This window comes from Polistes fuscatus, unplaced genomic scaffold (genome assembly GCF_010416935.1).
Source record: "Polistes fuscatus isolate 324 unplaced genomic scaffold, CU_Pfus_HIC Scaffold16, whole genome shotgun sequence".
NCBI lineage: Eukaryota > Metazoa > Arthropoda > Insecta > Hymenoptera > Vespidae > Polistes > Polistes fuscatus.
In genome coordinates, this window is record NW_025113064.1 from 3,029,848 (window position 1) to 3,053,572 (window position 23,725).

Here is a 23,725-nt window from a genome sequence, read left to right on the forward strand (position 1 = left end):
TATTTTACATTACATTTAAAAAAAAAAAAAAGAAAAAAAAAAAACAAAAAGCATACTTCTGACAATAAGAATGGTGCGATTATAAACGATGTGTGTCGAGAAAACACAATATTATTAGAATTTATTTATATTTTTGTTGTGTATTTTTTTGTTTTTGGTTTTTTCAATGTTTTTACTAACCTAATAAAAAATGCGACCATCTTCTCGGCAAATAATCTCCACTGAACGTGTTTTATTGTTTTACTAAAATAATTATTCAAAAACTTGATAACAATGTTCGATGCACGAGATTTAATCAAAACAACCGTTCACACATCTTTCCAACGTAACCCACGAAAGGAAACAAAAAACAATCGGAAAATGTCTTTCTCTCTCTCACTCACTCACTCTCTCTCCCACTTTCTCTCTCTCTTTCTCTCTCTGATTCTACAAAAAGCGATAACTACTAACTCGGACTGTGAAACAGAAACAAAATGGCGGTCGTCGTCGTCGTCGTACGAACGATCAAATAAGAAATAAAAATGAATAAACGAAAAGTAAGGATTAAAAATGATTCTGAATTAAATATAACCGATCGATGCCAACGATAAAATATTGAAATCGTTATTATTTTAAGCGAGATGTTAATTCGTCGTGGTTGTACGTCGATCGTGATCGTAGTTGTCGATCAAGATCGAAGTCTTCTAACATTTGTCTTTTTTCGAAATATACCGGCAATCATGCTAGCGATTCTAAGGGAATTGTTCATGGTCAATTCTTTTTCCAATAGGAGAATATTAGAAATGGCTCTAGAAAAGTCTTGTAGAGTTTGTAATTCAGTGATGGATAAACATTGTTGATTGGTAAGTTTAAAAGTATCCTTGCGTTGGGTATCGTACACTTCTAATCCACGTACGATGCATAAGTGTTTCAGATGATCACGTTCTTTCGATAATTCAGTAAATTTAATGACCAGAGCGAATTTTAAGGTGTTGCCAATCGCGTAAGGTCTAGAACTAAGGAAACCAAATTTAACATCCCTCTTGAAATTTAATCTTTGATCCAACAAACGCATCAATTTGGCTAATTTAACGTAGGCCTTGCCGATCAAACCAGGTCTGTTATCCGTGGTACGAGATATCACTCTGAGGTGATCCTGAACGTTTACCCAAGCTGCCAAATCGCCAGCAGCAGCAACGTAAACTCCTCTGCCGTAATGCCAATGTTTGCCGTGAAGTCGTTTAGCGTCGTGTATTTCGAATTCGGTAATCGGCAACAAAAGACCGGAAGCTGCCAATTGTGCTCTCAGGGGACACGGTTGATCTAAAAGTTCGCTTAAAGTTAAATAATTTCCAGCCTCGTCTTCCGTGCTACCTTCGGCCATTATCAGCGAAATTTCCGGGCTCATAAATTCACTCGTTAGAACCCGTTCGACGTCTTCGAGTTGATTAACGGTCAAGGTCAAGGGTAGAGTATAATCCTCGAGATTTCTGCAACATTCAATGGTACCAGCCTGAACGAACTTAGCGGAAGGATCCAAATCGTAATTTTCCAAGGCAGACAAGGCCACTTCGTCGACGTAATTTCCTCCTTTGTTGTCGGTTGAATCGTTAATGTCGAAAAAATGAGTCGGTGGGTGATCCGGAAGATCCCCGCTTGCCGTCAGACAATGCAACTCTCGGATTATTGGATCAAACAGTTCGGCAAAGACCACGTAACTTTCGTAATCGGGTACTACGACGATATTATTGTCAACTGTGGTATCGTCGATGCTCATAATCGAGTTGATGCTGTTGCTGGTCTTGCTAGCAGCAGTCGGGTAACCGTATTTTTTAAAAGCGGGCCAGATAACATCGAAAAGATTGTGGTCCATGCGTGTCACACGGTGCTTTATGCGATCGAATATCGGCCGTTTCAGGCAACGACCAAGCAGTGTACCAGGATTCGAGGGTGTCCTAGCAGCCGAGTTTCTTCTAGCGCCAGCCAATAAACGGAAGCATCTCTCCAAGGTCGCCAATGTTTCCGGTTCATTAGCGTCACGTCGGGCCGAGTATTTGTCTCCTCCGGGTACTGTTTCTCATCCATGCGAGAACGCTCGTCAGGATACAGATATAATCGTGAACAGGTGTCGAACAAGTGACAAACGTCGGACAAAAGGATATATAATAACACGCGTCTATTTATTACAACGTTAGAATGTGCTTGTGTGTGTGTGTGTGTAGGTGTGTGTTTTAACATTTGCCACTATGTCCCTGTGTGGTTCTTTTTTTCGTGCTTCATTTGTCTCACTATTTATTTCTAAATCAAATACATTTAATAGCGAGACGAGATATTTTACGTATGCTTCAACGCGATTCATTGAAATGAAGCTATTATACAATTCGATTGATACTGTTTATCCATTAAATTGATTACAATAGTGACAAGGATGAGGGGTGTGGTGCCAGTTCTTGTGCTGATTCAAAATTTCGTGATAGACAGACTTAATAAATAATAGGTTATGTTACGTGTGTAAATTTATATTATACGAATTTCAAGAATTTATTTCTTATTATGCTATTTTATTTATGCGTGCTCTATTATTATCGATCTGTATTATTTTTTTTACTTTTTCAATTAATTTTTAATCTATCGATCGAACAAAAATAAAAAACAAAAGGAAAAAAAGAAATATACCAATTGGATTAATTTTTTGTTTGAAATTGGCAACTCCCGTGAGTCGAAAACTGTGGTTGTTCGCACGTGTGTTGTTAATATTTAAATACCTTTGTCCGTCAACATTTCTTCGGCGAGTTTTTCGCTGGCCCCAAAATCGCGAAGTAGTCTTTTGTGCGATAGCTCATCCTGATTTACTTTGTAATGATCCGCCTTATTTCCTAACTACATGAGAAATCAATCTATCGAGAATGTAATCGCAATAAATAGGGGAAAAGCTGTCAAATGCGTTTACTATAGGTATAGTTAGGTATATGTACTATACTATAGTATAAGTTAACAAGGTTAGGTAATATTATTGATACAGTTATTGACTGTTTTATTAAGTCAAAATTAATAAGTCACCATCAATGTATGAAAGACAGACACTGCATAAAATGTCGGACATTTTTTGGCAAAATATGAAACGATTATTATTTCACACATTTTTTAAGCATTAGAATGCAATACCATAAAAGACAAATCGGCATAGTATAAAATATTCCAGCTGATGAAGTTTCTAACCTCACATGGTAAGACACGTGACCTTCAACTATTGCATTATATATATATATGTTACCGTGAAAGACTGAAATTGGAGAATATCAAATATTACATGGTCTTTTGATGTATGTTCGCGAAATATTAATGTAAAATAATAACCTCAAATATTCGGTCTTTCACCGACGTATGTGTTGACATTCTCCAATTTCGATCTTTCACGATAACATTACTATATAATTTAGAATTACTATAAAAGTTTTCATTTCGGTCGTGCGGCCTTCATTTTAAATAAAAATTTAAATAAACTATGACAAATATTAATTCAACATTAATTATCTTTTTGATTATTTATCCTTTTTTGGCCCCCGAAATGTTTGATAAAAAAATGGCTACGTGGATTAAGATAGTGCAAACTAAAACCATCTACACGTGAGTGGTGAAAACTTGCTGAACTTTTAATAAGATTAGAAAGAAAGAGAGAAAGGAAATCTAAAGTATTTAAAACATTGAATGCCATGGGGGTCACCGGAGACCAGCACTTTGTTTGTTGTTGTCCCTCATAAGGATAACACGTGACAAGTGAAACAAGGATCACTAAAAAATCTTGATTAGAATAAAAATTGTAATACTTGTAGATTTATTAATATTTTGATCATTACTGTAGTGATATGAAAAAATAAGTGCATGGAATAACTAATTAAAATATATAATTCCCCCTTATTTCAAACTTTAACTGGTTAATTTAGTCATTCTGTAGATTAACGGATTTCACAATTTAACAATAACATTAATAAAATTAATAAATAATAAAAAATAATAAAATAATTCTCGGATATTTCATATTTTGCCAAAAAACACGAAGCTTTTTTACAGAGTGTCCTGTAATTGGTGATACAAGCTGGTAGTGACTGATTCTACACGAAAAATTGAATCGAAAATGTAGAATACAATTTGTTCATACGAAGTTTTATTTTCCAGAAAAATATTATATGTTTAGAAATTTATAGAATACGCGTGCACCTGTTTTAGATTCAGCTTGACGAATTTTACTATCTTTCTTTCGAATATTTCGGGCATGTGTTTTTACATCCTGTTGATGTTTACAAACATTGTCAATACGATGATATCGGTTCTATTCTTATACTTTTAGTTTCCATGATTACAAGCTGAGTAAAGTGTATAAATAAATGACAAATGTTCAAACATATTATTCTTGGAAATAATCTCATGGAAAAAAATCAATCATTACCCGTTTGTAACACCAATTAAATGATACTCCGTATATACAGCTTAAACATTCTATAAAATGCCTATACATTAATGGTAACAAATATATATCACATAAAAAATACAACGTGCAATGTATAAATCAATACGCTTTTGGCAACTTTGATTGAAATTAGTTATGCACGTGGCGTATTAATCAGACGAGTAGGTCATTTACATGACATTTCAAATTGTAATAGAAGAAGAAGAAGAAGAACAAGAAGAAGAAAAAAAAAAGCAATGAAAATTCTTGGCCGTGCAATAATGCGAGAAACTTTCCATGCGAATCTCGGCCTTGGAACCGTATTATCGTTATTTTTTTTGAATAAAAAAACAGATATAAATTAATAAAGAACAAGTTTTGACTCACGTTGTCTTTTACAAGCGGATTCGCTCCTAAATGAAGTAGAAGATTGTAGTAGTGGCCGTTATCGGCTAAAGTTGCTGCATAATGCAATGGCGTTCTACCGTCGAGATCGATCGCATGTGCCGTTTCCGGGAATCTTCCTGCCAGGTATCTAACGTAAACGGGACATCAAAATTTCAAATGATTGCCGTTAGATCGATACAAAGCGGAAAGTAGTGAAAAACTAACCTAATAACTGCGGTATTTCCGAATACTACTGCAACGTGAAGAGCTGTTGCACCATGGGGAGACGATCCGTCTCTCGCAATGGCAAATTTGCGACGATCCAATGCACTTTGCAAATCCCTCAGATTTCCTTCACGGGCTGCCATGTGTACGGCATGAATTTTTCCCTTTTAAATAAAAAATAATATGTTTTATAATAGGTTAATGTATCCTTGTTTTTTCGTACCTAGCGTACATGTCAATCATTTATTTTAATTCATAATTCATGGAATTGAAAACTATGAATAATACCATATAAGCTGGGACATTGTCGATGAAAGCTTGAAGTTCAGGATTATTCGATTGACGACCAACCAGTCGTCTTCCTTCGCCGTTTAACACCAACGCTGCCAATTGTTCCATATTTCCGTTCTCCAGTAAATTCTCTACTTCCGGATCCAAGATCATGCTACCCTCGTTCAACTCCGTTTCAGGTAATTCTTCGTGTTCACCAACAATGACCTGGACGACGCAACGAACGTGTCTATAAGTTTAAACTTCTCTGCATAGACACCGTTTACCGATCGATACCGAAAGATAGTAATCGTACATGGGAATCCCTTATTACGCATCGATCGGGTCGCGTGTTAAACGCGAAGTAGATAAAGATAGTTCTATTAAATGTATACTAATGTGTACTAAATAAGGGATAGAGACGAAATAATGAGGACAACAGAAAAATTTTGCAAATCACTATACAACACACAAATTGAGAAGCCGGAACCAGCTAAGAAATATCCCAAAGTGATGAACGTTGGGTCGGAAGAAATCCCGGAAATTAAGGAGGATGAAATCATGTACGCCCTAAAATCTATGAGGAGGGATAAGGCTCCAGGTGAAGATAACGTCATGACAGAAATGATTGAAGAAGCCGCAGAAATAATTGTCCCAAGGCTAAAAAGTCTATTCAACCATTGCCTAGAACAAGAAAACATCCCGGAAAGCTGGAACAATGCCTTGGTCGTAATATTATTCAAAAAAAGTGATACATCATTACTTCAAAACTACAGACCGATTAGTCTGCTTTCACACACGTATAAACTACTTACAAAGGTCATCACTCACCGGTTATCGAAAAAACTAGACGATTATCAACCAGTAGAACAGGCGGCCTTCCGGAAGGGGTTTAGTACATGCGACCATCTCCTCACAGTGAAAATTCTAATAGAGAAATCAATCGAGTACAATTTCCCTCTGTATATGGCTTTCATTGACTATGAGAATGCATTTGACTCTATTGAACACTAGGTACTAACAGAAGAACTCATCCATGCACGAATTGACTCTCGATATACTAAACTGATTAGAAGCATATACCAACATGCTAGAGCAACCATCAAAATGTACGAATGCACTAACAGCTTCCCGATCGAGAGAGGTATTAGACAGGGAGATACAATCTCGCCTAAACTATTTACTTTGGCACTCGAAGATGTCTTTTAAAGGATGGACTGGTCGGGTAAAGGAATAAATATCAATGGCGAAAGACTAAATCATCTAAAATTTGCAGACGACGTTGTTCTGTTCGCGGAAAATGAGGAAGACCTAAAAAATATGATAGCAGAATTAGAGCAAACATCAAAGAAAATAGGACTTAAAATCAACCTAAGTAAAACAAAGACAATGTGTTGACAAGACCCACAAATAACTGTAAATGGAACACGGACAGACAACGTCAGGGAATATATATATCTTGGACAAAGTGTGACACTGGGAAAGCAAAATATGGAAATAGAGAGAAGACAACGACTGGGATGGGAAGCATTCGGAAAACTAGCTTACATTCTGAAAAACAAAAAGATACCCCAGCACTTACGATCTAAAGTATTTGACCAGTGTAGTCTCCTTGTCATAACCTATGGAACTCAAACCTGGACACTCACAAAACAAATAATAACAAAACTGGAAGTGACACAAAGGACTATGGAAAGGGCAATGATCGGTATCTCGTTAAGACACAGGAGAACTAAAGTAACTGACATAACAACAAGAATAACACAGTTGAAATGGGATTATGCCGGACATATAGCTCGCATCAAGGACAATAGATGGAACGCTTAGATGCTCAAGTGGAGACCATGGGCGGGAAAAAGAAATAGAGGTCGACCAGTAACTCGATGGTACGACGATATTAAAAGATCAGCAGGAATACCATGGATAAGAATCGCACAGGATAGGGATAGATGGAGAACGTTAAGGGAAGCCTATGCTCAATGCTGGGCGCAAAGGGGCTTAAAGAAAAAGAAGAAGAAGAAGTATAAATATTAATACCTGATCTTCCTCGTTTGTTGGATCATCAACTCCAGAATCACCAGTACTGGGATCATTCCTTTCCTCCTGATCGGTAAGAATCGGCTCGTTATTTGTACCTTCAACTATCTCAGATTCTTCCTCGGTTTCTTGTGGTTGCTCTTCTGCTTCATTTTCCATAGTTTCTTCCTCCCTCGTTTCTTCCTCCTCTTTCGCACCAGTAATAACATCATCGTCGGATGATTTTTCTTCCGTTTCTTCGTTTGCCTTGACGTTTTCGGACGCATTTTCGGAAGCAGACTCTGGTAGACCTTCGTCACCTTCTATCGGCAAATCATCCTTCTCCGTTTCAATTTTGGCCCCCTAACCGATCGATAATAATATCGTTAGAAAATAATTATTATTTTTTATATAAGAAACATGGAAACGAATATATTTCATGTATATTCAGTTATTTACATATTTACAGGTGTTTTTGTTATTATTATAAATACAAATACAATTTAGGGTTATAAATAAATATCAAATTATAATTATTAGGTTAGTAATTAACCGATAAGAGTATATAACAGCATACGAAATTTGACCTTCGTATATGTGGGTCGTTAAATGGATTCCAACTATAACACTAGTTTACAAAACGTAACTTTTTATCCATGGACATGAATTTTATGGTTGATAATGTTTACTTATTATCCGTTTTTGTCAAATCTAACCTCAAAAATTTGTATGCAGCTCGAGTTATTTTGTTTTTGATTGCTTTCATTTATGCGTAATTATTATTCGATAACGTGCGTATTTTGATGTATTAACATTAATATCTGAAGTAAAAAAAAATTATGCTTGTTCACTTATGACCTGTTTTTGTCAAATCTAACCTCAAAAATTTGTTTGCAGCTCGAGTTTATTTTATTCTTGATTTTTATCATTTATGCGTAATTATTAGTCGATAACGTGCGTATTTTAATGTGTTAAAATTAATATCTAAGAAGAAAATAAGAGCTGAGAAAACAAATTCTACTTATATATTTGAATTCTATATATAACATATGTAGTTAGCAACAACTAAAATTTTTGCGGCAACAGATGTACTGCAAATTATTGTAATCGGTGCTCGTACACACAAATCGTTACATTGATGCCGACTATAATCGGCGCTCGTACACGCAAGTCGTCTCATGGGTGCCGACTATAATCGGCGCCCGTAACCAAAGGGTTAATTGTTTAATAGAAAAAAGTTATTTACTTCCTCAGTAGTCTCGCTCGAACTTTTAGTTGGTGATTCTATGCTTTCGAATGCACTGTCAACGTCGTTATTACTCAGAGATTTCTTCGGACCACGTGTAATTGTTTCGGCCGCCTCTAAGATTCTCCAATCCCAATTTTTTGGGTAGGACGTACCCGATACTCGTGGAGCTTCCGGTACCACGACAAGATTAGAAAGGTCCACGTCGGATGGACGGTTTTTATAAAAAGCTGCTGCTTTTTGTTTCTAATAAATAAATCGTTGAGAGATTATAGAACAAATAAAAGATTAAATATTATAAATAATTTAAATAATTATATATATGTTATCGGCAATGTATAAAAAGCAAACATTGCATAGAAAATCTGACATTTTTGGGAAAAGTATGAAAGAATACTTCACACATTTACTAGGTATTCTGTGCAATGTCAAAAGATATCTCAACAAAGTATAAAATACTCTCGTTAATGACGTTTTTAATGGCAGTAAAAATGATGAAGATAATGAAACTGATATTTTATGCATTCTGTTTCAAACTATAAATGTCGTTGAAAATAAAATTGATTTTAAATTCAATCTGGAAATACAGGTAAAAAAGAAATAAAAATGAATTCTGACAAGAAATTTTCTCCTTGTTCTTTGGGAGCTACTGTGTCAGTTTTTATTCTTGAAATCGACAAAGAACGAAGTGATTCGTGCTATCTGTTGGTAGTTATTATGAATATGACAAAAGATGGTTTACAAATTACTGAAAGAATTTTTAAATAACTGTTAACGAGATCACAAATCATTGGGTTTATACCTAAAGAATTTATTCAGAATTTAAGATATTCCTGACCGCGAAATATTTCTCTGATAAGCTGCTATTATTCAGTCCACAGAAAACAACAAAGGATTCGTCAAATGTATACGAAAAACCAAGCCCCAAAACACGTAGCACTTTTGTGTGAAAAGAACAAGGAAGTGCAATTCAAAATTCCATTTAAGGGGGGGGGTAAGGTATTTAATTTGTTTTTTTTTCGATTTTAAGTATTTTTTATAGGGGCTCAAATGTTGGTTTTTTGGTCGAAAATCGGGTTTTTTACTTTAGAATGCCACCAAAAATCCATAAATGAAAAAAAAATTTTTTTCTCGACAGGGCTACCTAGATAAACTTTTAAACTAACAGAATAGCTTAGGTTATATTTTTTCACGAAAATTTCACAGAGTATTCTTAAAATGTGACTTGACAATACCCCATTGGAATAACATCATTTATATTAAACGTTTCTTCAATAAAAATTCATAAAAATATGTCATTTTTCAATCGAATTAACCCTAACCCCCCCCCTTAAGCCTTCCTTGTTGCAACACGTATATTCATATTTTATTTTCTCTTATTTTCCTCAATAATAATGTCCTATATATTTTCTTTTGTATTTCTTTCTTTTCCATATATTTCTTTTCAATAAAAGTCTTATCATAACTCTCTTTTAATACTTTGCCTAAATATCATTTGTCATCCTATATAAGACCAATGTTCAGGTATCTTTTTCTTCTTCTTCTTCTTCTTTTTCTTCTTTTTCTTTCCTAACCTTTGTTAGCTCACTCCTGAAAATAGCCTTTTTTCGCTCAATCCTAAAAACTGGCTTTTGTTCGCTCAATCCTAAAAACCGGGCTTTTGTTCGCTAAATCCTAAAAACTGGCTTTTGTTCGCTAAATCCTAAAAACTGGCTTTTGTTCGCTCAATCCTAAAAACCGGGCCTTTGTTCGCTCAATCCTAAAAACTGGCTTTTGTTCGCCCACTCCTGAAAATAGGCCTTTCCTAAATTCCTCAAATTACATTAACTCAGAACTTTTTGATGTCAGTGACTTCCAGCTGCGCGTTTGATGTCATCAATCAATCTTACAATTATTTGTGGTCTACCTCTCTGCTTCTCTTAATCTCTCTTGGGTGCCAATATAAAATTTTTGTAAACCATTGTTCATTTTTCTGCCTCATAACTTGTTCTGTCAAATGCCATTTTAGTAAAGTTATTTTTTCGATTTGTTCGTGATCTATGTTCTTTTTCGGACATTTTCATTTATAATTTTGTCACTCAGGGAAACCTGTAACATTGCTCGTTCCATAGATTTCTGTATTACTCTCAATTTACTAGCATTCTTTATTATTAAGGCTACAATCTCCAGCCGATAGATGATGGACAGGTTTAAAAATTCTTTTGAAATTTATGGGAATTGTGTTATTTTTCAGTATTAACCCTTTGCACTCGAGGCCTTTTTCGCTTGCGCGAACCAGCAACTCGAGACGATTTCGGCCAAATTAAGTAGACATTTTACAGGTACTGTGTTAAAAACATTTATAAACAAACAAGCGTATAGAAATAATAAAATATCATCAGTTTATTCATTTATATGTCGAAAAAAACAAACTTTGATAAATACTACACTCTGTAATTAGTTTTGGTTGAGTAGACACTTGAAATCGGCCGGGCGCCGTATCGGCGCCGCTCGAGTGCAAAAGGTTAAAATAGAATAATTAAACGATCAATTTGAAAGCATCTAATACACTAGTATTGATCAATCACGCAAAGAACAACTAGATCATCGATTACAAATGATAGATCAAATAAATGTTTAGGTAAAGAAAGAAAAATTGACGAAATATTTACTCCTATCCTGATCATGACACGTGGCCCAACAACAGGGTGGTGTTACAGGGTTAGATATTTGCGATGGTGAGGGTAATTGTATAGAGCACGGTACAGCTGTATTTCCACATTTCCTAAGTAATCTAGGTGGTGCACTAGGTGCACTCAGCTGAGATACTTGAAGATGACCGCTATTCTTGAGTTCCTGTTTCCGGTCCAAGACAATCTCGCTTTTCATGTAAAATGCTTTTGTTTCTTGTATTACTGAATTGCAATAGATCAACTAACTTCACTCGTAAATAAACATTTGGATAGATATTTCCAACGACTGTAACGTATCTAAAATATATTTGAACACTATTCATGAACTTTAATATATGTCAGATCACAATCGTGTGTTTTCAATCACAGTGCATCATTTCAAATACTTTCTGAAAGTCAATGAAAGCAAAATGTGTATTGATATATTATACTTCGAAGTTTTCTCAAGAAAATTTGTCATTGCTTGTAAATGATCGGTTGTACTAAACCCTTTCAGAAATCCACAAGTTGATAGAAGTTAAATTTAAATGTTAGTCGATTTGTGATAATTTTCATAAACAATTTGTATTGGTGGACAACAAACTTATAGATCTATAGTATTTTATACTTGTGTAACCTTTTTTAAGATTCAAAATTACTTCGGTATTGAAACAAATCCTCAGAGGTTTCTTCAAAGCATGATCTTCAAATTTCATTATTTCAATGGTAATTCTAACTTCTCCTAAGCACTTACTAATCTTCATCTGTTCCTAATGCTTTTCTGATGCTTAGGTATAGTATATACAATATTAAAATAATTCAGATATTTCATACTTTGCCCAAAAATGCTAGGTATTTTATACAGTCCCTATTTTTTTTTGTATACATTACCGGTAACATATATATGATATATATTTTGAATACACAAATATACTAACGTTGTCTAATTTACTTTCGTCAGCTCCATATTCGGTTAAAAGATTGTACATGGTGTCATCGTCCTTCAAAGCAGCTGCGTAATGTAACGGTGTTTTACCTTCGTTGTCTTGAGCCGTTACTATCGAAGGATACCTTTCAAGAATTTCACGAGCAACTTCCAAATAACCCAATCCGGCAGCCTGATTCATTACGTACAAATTTCATCATTGCGATACCGCAGAAATTCTATTGTAATACGTAAATGTTTGATTAATCTAGCACAGTGGTACTCAACCTGCAGCCCGTTAAATCGTAATGTGCAATCAAGAATACAAAGTCAAACAAGAATTTCAATTTGTTTAGATAAAAATAAATAATCTAGGAATAGTGATCGTCCCCTCTCTCTCCCCCTACCGTTGTAACAAATATTCTCTCACTCATTGTCAATCGTAAAAAGTGAAACATGTTTTGCATATATAGGTTATAAAATATCACTGTAATTGTTATAGCAGAAAGTATATCAAAAATCACATAAATCTCATAAATTAAATAAACATATGTTTTTTATCCCCCCATTGACACGTTATTTTAACATTCAAACAACAATAAAACTGAATAAGTTTTTTGAAGTGAAACTTCTTTTTTGAGAGGGTATGGAAAATTTGTAAACGACACGAAAAGTGAAAGGTGAAACAGGGAAATATCGAACGGGCAAGACGGCAAGGGGAAACTTAAAAAGTTTCACTTCAGTCGCGTGTAAGTTTCACATGTTATTCTCTTGTTTTATTCATTGTTTTGTAAATTGCTATTTTAAATGGTAAATGAGGTTAGGTTTAACCGTTTTACGTAACACTGTACCGTAAAAAGTCTGGCACTGTCTATGGCTCCAATTATATTTCAAATTTGTTATCGGTAGCTACCAAAACGTTTTTAAATTATTTGAAATTTACTTTAACTAAGAAATAAAAGCAATTTTAAATTGATGATAAATTTGATAATTTTAATTATGATAAATTTCTTGATATAAAAACTAATGTCGAGTCACCCTCGACATTAGAGTGAAAAGGGTTAATTTAAGTAAGGAACCAACCCCCCACCACCACCACCACCACCCTTGACCATAACGTTTTCCCTGTCGAAAAAAAACAAAAGGAAGGAACTAATGAGGCCCGTAAAGAAAAAAGGTTGAGTACCCCCTGTCTAGCGGTTATTTGAAATTCATTAAAGTACCTTGTGCAAAACGTTTAAACCATTTGCATCCTTGCTACACACAAAATAATAGGCGAGACTGGATCTTCCAATTTTTTCTTCAAACCCTCCAAATCATTTTTCACCGTCGCTGCGTGTATATCTTTAACGGTACCCTAAATAAAATTCTTTTGTCACATTAAAAATTATTTATTTATTTATTTATTTATTTATTCAGTAATATGTACAATGACTCACGAAAATACTTGAACACTTGTCATGAAATACTTTATTAATTATAATAAATATATTATACAACACTTACCGACATATTATTAATATTGGATGAAGGGGAGGGGGGTATGACACTGTAGATTATATATAAATAAAATTTCAAGCAAATCTAAATATATATATGCGATAGTTATGATTTATTTGGTTTTTATCTTGTCCAGAAAATAAAATTATTAAAATAAGAGTCGTAGGAAGATTGGACGGGTTAAAAAATCTTATTGAACGTTATTTTTATCTTGTTGAACGTTTCGTCCCTTTCACATTGGGACTTTGGGACTTATATCTGATATAAGTCATAATAAAAAATTTCAGTTGCTGATGAAGTCCCAATGAAAGGGATGAAACGTTCAACAAGATCAAAATAACGTATATATATATGTATATTTCGATTTGTTTGAAATTTTATTGATATAATCTAGAGAGTCATACACCCACCTTTTTTTTCCATCCAATGTTAATAATATGACGGTATATAAATGTTATATAATATACTTATATAATAATTATTAAAATATTTCTCATAATAAGTGTTTCATTACTTTCATGTGAGTCACTGTATATATATTATATATTATATATATAATTTATTACATTATTATAATTATATATATATATATGTTATATTATATAAAGAATACTTACCATTATGAAAGGTACTGCTTCCAAAAATTTTTTCACCCTCGGATTGTTGCTGGTCTCGCATCTTAATTTACCCCCGTGACCTTCCCAAAGAACCTGCTGCAATTTTTTGATGTCTCGATTATGTATCCATATTCTTATATTGGAAGGTTTGAAGTCAAAGCCTGCACAGAAAGATAATAAAATAAATATAATTCATTTCGACACATAATTTCATGGGGGATTACCATGACTTTTAACATTTTTATTACTACATATCATTTCTATTAGGTCGAGTCATAAGTAACTTCCGACGCAGCTATGTAGAATCTATTATTCGAATTTATCCGCTATAATTTACCAATACAATGAGTTTTTGATTTCAATAGTTACACGAGGTTTCCGTTAGTCTTTTGCCAACAACTTTGTATGATACACGTTAAAATAAACTGCTTCTATATCCTCTGAAATGGAGAGCCAAAAAGTACATATTCGTCGTGTGATGCTTTGGGAATTTAAACAAGGCAATAGTGTTAAGGCGACAGCCGAAAAAATATGCAGAGTGTATGGTGAAGGATTGATAACTAATCGGGCAGTTAAAAATTTATTCGTAAAATTCCGTTCTGGAGATACGACTTTAAAAGACGAACCGAGGGCAGGACGTCCTTCCGACTTCGACGACAACTTTTTAAAGGCAGTATTGGAGCAAAATCCACGTCAATCGACAAGGTGTATAGCAGAAAGGTTGAATACATCGCAATCAACTGTTATCCGCCACCTGGAGAAATTAGGGAATCGTCAATCGCAAAAATGTTATCCTTCTGCACGACAATGCGCGACCACATACAGCAAAGGTGACTCAAGACAAAATTCTTGAGCTTGGATGGTCTGTTTTAGCACATCCTCCTTACTCCCCGGATCTTGCCCCGACAGACTACCACCTTTTCTGTTCCCTACAAAATTTGTTGAATGGAAAAACTTTCAATTCCGAAGAGCAAATCACGCAGGTTGTCGAAAACTTCTTCCAGTCCAAACAAGCCACATTTTACAAGGAAGGAATTTATAAACTGCCAGGAAGATGGGAGAAGGTTATAGATAACGGTGGTGAATACGGAATAAATTAATGTAATTTTTGTATTTAATGAGAGCAAAATAAATATATGATAAAGAAATGGAAGTTACTTATGACTCGACCTGATATTTTACTCATTGTCAATCAACGTTCTAGTCATTTTTTTTCTTTAGACCCGCGTTAGATCGATAAAGTATAAAATATGAATGGTGGGATTCCTCGTATCGACGAAATAAATATTCCTCAACTTGTACGATTCTTTTTTCTTTTTTTTGTTTTCAACAATATTAATCGATCGATAATATTAATTTCGGAAAATGAAAATTGATCTTATTCGATCATGTAAAAAACACAATTATTTTATGAATTAAAAAAGTAAACTTCAAATAACAAGATAAAAGAGTACGTAAGATGTTAAACGTACGAAATCCTTCAAATAAAACATTATATAAATATAAACGAAGCAACCAAACGAAATTACTTGGAAATGTCGAGTGAGTACTGACCTCCTTTTACACAATAGACACATGGACACATTCTGTTAAGTATTTATGAACGTTAGAACGTGCAATGTTTCCAGTTGCGTGCTTTGCAAACTCGTTAATTATTAAGTAAGTAGGATAATACACAAAAATGCTTATCGAAACTAATATCAAGAAATTGATCAAATCATAAGAATGATGTATTGATTCTTTCTTTAAAAACAAAGGGTTTGGGAAGTTAAAAGGAAGGGTGTGGTAAATAGGGTTGGTAAATAGGGATGGTAAATAAGTATCATATCTAATCTATTCAAATGTAGGCTAACGATCTATAGAAATCCATAAATATCTTATCTTTTCAATCTATTTATAAATATCGACATATGAATTAGGTTAGTGCAAAAATAATGGCCGTTTCCGAATATGGAATTCATTTTGGAAACGGCCATTATTTTTGCACCAACCAATTATATTATAGGTTACGGTGAAAGATCGAAATTGGAGAATGTCGAGATTCACGTGATCGATTGTCAAGACATACCAAATACTTTGGTGAAAGATCGAATATTTTGGTTTTATTTTTATACATTGTGTGTGTGTATGTGTGTGTGTGTGTCTGATATTTCGGACATACACCAAGCGACCATGTGAATCTTGACATTGTTCAATTTCGGTCTTTCACGGTAACATATATGTATTGTCAACGTAATATATTTTCTACTTAAATTTTGTCTAACTAAATTTAATGACCGTTTCCGAATACGGAATCCATTTTGGAAATGGCCATTATTTTTGCACCAACCAATTATATTATAGGTTACGGCGAAAGATCGAAATTGGAGAATGTCGAGATTCACGTGGTCGATTGTCAACACACACCAAATGCTTTGGTGAAAGATCGAATATTTGGGTTTTATTTTTATACATTGTGTGTGTATGTGTGTGATATTTCGGACATACACGAAGCGACCATGTGAATCTTGAAATTGTTCAATTTCGGTCTTTCACGGTAACTTTTTCGTATTGTAAACGTAATATATTTTCTACTTAAATTTTGTGTACAACTAAGTTTTATCTACTAATGTTTATATTTCCTACGTCAATGCACGAATAGCGTGTTCGATTCTGATCTAATTAATATTTCAAGAAACAGGGCAGTGCACGGTCCTCGTGCATATCGTTCACTGATATTTAGAGGTAATTTTACCAGGTGTCTCTCACTCATTTTACTTATTGTAAGAAATATAAATTATCCGTGTAAATGTTTATTGGTATTTTATAAACCGTCTGAATTTTTCTATCGTTGATAGACAGTGAGTTCCAGGAATATATTCGTATTCCCATTACCAATTTAAAACAATCAATAATATTTTCAAATTTTTATACACAGAAATATATTGTAGGATTATTCAATTTTTAAAATTGATATCAATTTTATTATAAGATAAGCGAAAAATTTGACATAATTGATAATGAGTTAAGATACAATTGGTCTCACAAAATATGATCAATCATTTCAAGAGCATTATAAGATTGATTGGAGAACCAAATTTACTATTTATAGAAATATCATTGTATTTTTATTATATGTAACCCAAAGGCCAATATTTTTGTGAGAATTATTTATAATTACACAAAACATTCAATCCTTAAATATGTTCCTGTATAAACAAAAATGTTAAACCTATACATTACAGAATCAGGTATCAATTATTTAAATTTTACAGTAGGTACGCGAATATTCCTATGATTAACTGTATATTCTAACTAACAATAAATTCAAAAAATTTAATATCTAATGATCAACAATTTTCGTTAAATCGAATTAAAAACAACGATGCATTCTTCATAATTACACAAAACATTCAATTTTTTTGTTCGTTTCTACCCATGATACATATATCATTAATATACGTTGTAGAATACAATTATCTTACGAATTTATACTTAATCGATCTTCCGATGGTCGTAACTCATTAAACATAGGCATACGTGGTATACACAATTTCGTGGGAACGAAAATTTGCGATTCTTGTCGCATATGTATAACCAAGTTATATCCCTCAAGGTTATCAACAAATTATTCAATCTGATTAACGATAAAACCATTAACGTTTACTAACGACAAGTAAATATTTAACAAAAAAAGAAAAAACAAAGTGAAATAAATTACATTAAAATTCAATTCACATTCAATTCTCACCTTCTTTCGTAGTGCTGAATTTTCTATTAGACATTTTCTCCGTTTCGGCTAATTCAACCTCAGAACTGTGTTCCAAATAATAAGCCGCGGGATTTCCACGTTTGTCGCAAACACTAGCGTCACAGCCACCCTCTATCAAAATATCCCAAACCGTGCCAGGATTTTTACACGCAGCGCAATAATGTAAAGCAGTTCTACCTTCCTAAAAAAAAAAAAATAGAAGAAAAAACTGACCATGTGTGTTTAATTAAATACGCAAATATACGAATAAACGAATTCCCTTTGTATTGTCCCATTCATACAAAATAAAAACACAAAAAACAATATAATAATCAACGTAATCCAGGTATTTAAATACAAATACACACACGCACACTTATTATTTTTATTTTATATTATTAATTTGTAATAATTGATAAAAGAAAAAGAAAAAAGAGAACCTGTAATATGAAGAAAATAAATTAACCTTAAAATATGGTAAAACAACTATCGAGGGTGAGACGATGCGCGTCGAACTGACACAAGAAATCAAATGACTAGGGTCGAAAACAGGTGGTTTATACCTTTCCAATATTATTTCTGTCACGCGATGAAGGAAGAACTATATAATATGAATTACGTGTGTCTAGAACGCCAATAGGAGGTGGGGAGGGGGAGAGGGTATCTTTTAATACCAATATTCGATCTTTTCCTCGGAACAATTGATATTTTTTCCACGAATATTTGAAATATACTTTCGATCCTGTTGGGGGTAGGGGGAAGGGGAAAGGAAGGGGGGTAAGCTACCTATTATGATTTGATATTTGTGATTTGTTTTGAAAGTTCATTAAACTCATTCGGGATAACTCACTTTGTCCTTTTGTTGAGTAGTAATTGGATAATTTTGTACGAGCCATGAAACTATTTCTGGTTGATCGTAGTAAACAGCTTTATGAATGAGCGGAATCCCTGAAGGATCTTTTGCTATGGCCAACTTTTTCTTTGGTTCTTCCGTTATGATCCTTTGTGTTTCGAGCAATGAACCTCGGGTAACCGTGTCGTGTACTTGAGATATTTTCGTCTATCAAAAATGAATTTATTCGAATCATTCATTTATTCATTATTATTCATTATTAATTCATTATTATTATTATTATTTGAAATTTTGTGAAAATAAATTTTTGGTATCTGATTATGTTTATACATTTTATTAAATACCAGATAATTCGGGAGTCCTTTTAGGAAGACACGGGTTCTAAGATCCGGCGAATGTTCACCCAATAAACGTGCTCCACGTCCCTCCAATACGATATTTTCAAGTTTTTCCAGCTCCCCGCGCAACAACCAATTTTTCAATGTCGTCGGATTCATTTGTAAATTTCTGTAAAACGTGTTATATTTTAACAATTGACGAATAAAACTCTACGATGTAGAAATAATCCCACAATTGATTATCATTTTTTTTCTTTAACTGACTGTACACACGTACTCGTACACAATGAAACACACTATTGAAACACGCTACATCGAAGAAAACTTCCTTTTTTCTTTTTCTTTTTTACTTAACACTGTAAATTACGTTACTCGTTTGATTAAACACTGTAAATTGAGTTACTCGTTCAATTAAACACTGTAAATTTAATTAAAAATTAAATTTTTCCCGTCTTTATTTTTCTTTATTTCATTGAAATTATTCTACTTTACTTTACACGAAGAAATTAAAAAGTAAACGATCTTAATGACGACACCAGCAGCAGAACATGCGGGGTATATGTGAACGACTGCCGGATACGTTGCGTACTTTCCTACCTGTCCTCCTACTCTTTACCTTCTGGTGTCTTCTATTATTCACGAGCGACTATATTTACAGAATAGAACCTACTGCTAAGATATGTCATGCTAGAGCAAAGAAAAACAATAAGATTCTTAGATCAATGATGGTTGATCAAAAACGTTTCTTTAATAATACAAGTGAAACGATATTTGAATCAATTTATTAACCCCATTTGCAATAATTCAATTAAATAAATCTATAATATCTTAAAAATATTTTGCAGATAATATTTTTAATCAAATTGCAAAAAAAAATTATTATTATTATTATTATTATTATTATTATTATTATTATTATTATTATTTAAAATTAAAAAATTGCAAATTTTTAATCAACTGCACGATGAAATATTGTAATGAAGAAAAATTTATCATTAAATGTTGATCATTAATGGAAGTAATGTTTGAATCGTTAATATTAAATATTAATGATAGAGAAAAAAATTAGTTTTAACATATCTAAACAATCTTTTTAATAATTTAATGGTTAAGATCACTCTTATAAATAATGATCTATGTTTGAGAATTTTTTTTTTATGAGAATATGGTAAAGTGTTAGAGAAAATTTATTTAAATAATTTTATTTAAATTAAATTATTATTTAAATAATTTTATTTAAAATATTTTAATTTTTATTTAATATTTCATACACTTTCATACACTTTCAACAACATTCGTAAATTTTTTAATTGCAATTGTCGTTCAAAAATCTTGGCGTCGTAATTAAACAAAAGCAAATCTTACATCGAAAATAATATTCAGCAGTCGGCAAAATTTTTTTACTAATTTTTGACGTAGAAAAAAACAAAAGACTCTTAGTTTTAGAAAATGTTTATATTTCGAAGTATGTGGGATATTTGAAAAATATTGTTTTATATGAAAATGGTGCACGATAAAAATGAATTTTCTAATTTTCAATGTAAAATTTCGCATAAAAATGTTCGTTAAAAGAAAAGTTTACTTTATCACGAAACAAATCTTGCGTACTTCGATTGATAATACATTTACGTAACACTTTTGTACAAATTTCATGTAAATCGGTTATAAATTGTGGTCATGAATTTGTCGGCCATTTTACAAAATGGTAGTTTTTCTTCTTAGATTTTGTAATTTTTAAATTTTCACATAGCACCAGGCAAGGATACTTGAAATAACTATTTCAGAATTTATCATCTCTACGGAATTTCTTTCATCGTATTTTAAAACCCTGAGGAACATTTGAAGTCAAAAACAATTTCAAGTTTTTGAAAATTTTCTAATGGCCATAACCTTTAAATATTTGTTCTTAAATTACAAAAAATACATTTTATATTTCGTAAAAAACATTTATGAATAGAGGACACTTTATTTATGAATATTACTTTTCTGTTTTATATGAATTGTAAGAAAATTAAAGAAAATTAAAACATATTCGAACAAATTAAATAAAATAGAATCATTTCATCATTTCTCAAACTATGGTAAGTTACATTATTTTTTTACTAATACAATTTTAACGCAAAATATTTCAATAAATGTTCAGAAAAATATATTTTAATATTGTAACACAAGTTTCACTTACGAATATAATTAAACAATATCAATTGAAAACGTTGTATTCTTTGATAATAAACACTCAATTTGAGATGTATCAATTTTTAATCGAGAAATACTTTTATGGTAATACATATATTGTTTGATTCTTATTTATGTTACACAAAATTTGAGAACCCCTGTCTCATCGTAATGAGACAATAATCGACAGTACATTTTTTATATTAATATATAACACATATCCGATTATAACAATATTATTATAAATATATTATTGTTAACGTAAGAAATTTCATTCCCATATTTCTATTAAAACGACCCTAAAATGCATATTCGAATAAATCATAGATTATTGAAAGGTGTAAAATCATGCGCAAGTAAAATGACCGTTGATCAATACGAGAGATACTAATCGTATGGGGGAATCCTTGGGTTGACCGATCGATTCTCTGTCTCTTTTATTACTTGCTATAGCTTATGTATGTGTTTCATATATATATTTTAACATACGCCAATCAAAATAAATGCTATATTTACACGTATAGTCGTATGAATGTAGGTGTGCAACTTAACTTCCGCCATTTTCCTGCAGATGACTTTAGCGGTAAATATATGTAGCGGCCTTCTGTCGATAAGTAGATTCCTACTTTATCCTATGCGTCAACTAGCCCATAATAACTGAAGAAAGTTTCTGTAAACTATGGCCCATAATTTGATGTATAGGATTTATTTTCTTATTTACAATAGGAGGTCTAACAGGAATTATTTTTTTCAAATTATGGGCCATAGTTTACAGAAACTTTCTTCAGTTATTATAAATAAAGAAATCAATTAAGAAGTTACACGCACCCGATCAACAACACATTTCATTATCCGTTCAAAAGTTCTGTAATAGTTTATAAATAAATAAATGTTACATTAAAAAATAGTAGTGATGATCATTGATTAAACCAATAGGATTCAAGTTCCTGATTCCTTTCGCTACATATTTGGTGACCCCGACGTGATTACGAACGGGTACGAAAATCGTGCAGGGAGCGACAACCGACGAAGATCTGCAATCCGGCAAGCGATACTGCTGACGAGAAAAAAGCATCTTGATGTCACCGGTAAGGCACTCGCCGCAGAGATCCAACCGTGTGCCCAACGAGAACCCGAGAGACGCCAGAGACGACAACATGGACCAGGCCGGTCAACAGCAACCTCAACGAGTCCCCAATGACGATGACGAAGTAACGGTCAACGCGGCATGCGCCGTGAAACTTCCACTATTTTGGAAGGAGAACCCGGTCCTCTGGTTCGCTCAAGCGGAGGCAGCATTCCACGTCACCCGCGACACCACGAAGTTTCAGCACCTCGTGATCCATCTGGATAAAGATATCTTACCATTCATATCGGATATCTTCGTAGCACCGCCTGAGGAGGGTAAGTTCGAAGCCCTCAAGACACGTATCATCAGTGCCTTCGACGAGTCGAGTGAAACCAAGCTGCGGAAATTGTTCCGGAGCAACCAGCCTACGGACGCAAAACCTTGTAATATTTTGCAGATACTAGGCAACATAGCCAATGGCCAGTGCACAGATAATATCCTGCGGACTTTATTCATGGAGCAACTCCCCGACTAAAACAGGAGCATATTGGCCATAAGCGAGGTGACAGATTTAACAGGGCTAGCTTTGCAAGCAGATCAAATTCTGGAGGTGTCCAAGGCCGACTTAGCCACTGTTGCATCGACACCTGCCAGGGAGACGCGCCATACTGTTGCGGACACCGAGCTGGCGGAGCTACGTGACATGGTGAAAAACCTGTCGCTGGAATTGAGCAAGTAACGTCCTCGGCACGGCCGAAGTCGCAGCCCTAGCCGCAACCGCGGTAGCAGCGTCAAAGTGGACAACGGCCTATGCTATTACCATTCGCGATATCAAGCGCAGGCCAGGAAATGCTGGCAGCCGTGCGCCTGGGTTCAGAATCGCGATACCGTCGAAGTCCGTCACCCCAACAACAGTTTCAACGTCGACCTCAGCAACGGCAACGCGGGAAACTAACCGCGCCGTCCCGAGTACTGGCGGATGCGGACGGCGGAAAACGGTACCGCCTCATAATTAAAGATAAGATCAGAGGCTCGCGATATCTCATCGACACGGGAGCTGACTTGTCAATAGTTCCTAGACATTGTGCACGCGGCAAGCGTACTCAGCCAGCGAGTTACAAGCTGTACGCAGCAAATGGCTCGACGATCAGCACTTACGGGACAATCCTCATCAACGCCGACCTGGGAATTCGCAGATCGTTCCCATGGACCTTTATCGTTGCCGACGTATCGCAACCGATCATCGGGGCAGATTTCTTGTTCCAACATAACCTCTCCGTAGACCTTCGTGGACGAC

General features: G+C 33.9%; 1 protein-coding gene across 1 annotated transcript; it reads right to left on the reverse strand.

Moving 5' to 3' along the window:
- Positions 1-667: 667 nt before the first annotated feature.
- On the reverse strand, positions 668-19,764 carry LOC122514888. Its single transcript, XM_043632003.1, is given in 15 exon segments — positions 668-2,049; positions 2,745-2,859; positions 4,814-4,961; positions 5,039-5,202; positions 5,327-5,536; positions 7,346-7,687; positions 8,571-8,816; positions 12,160-12,339; positions 13,370-13,408; positions 13,411-13,503; positions 14,264-14,424; positions 17,994-18,195; positions 18,844-19,053; positions 19,191-19,353; positions 19,462-19,764. Coding segments are annotated over 14 exon segments (3,645 nt in total). The 5' UTR covers positions 19,344-19,353; positions 19,462-19,764.
- Between the last annotated feature and the right edge of the window lie 3,961 nt (positions 19,765-23,725).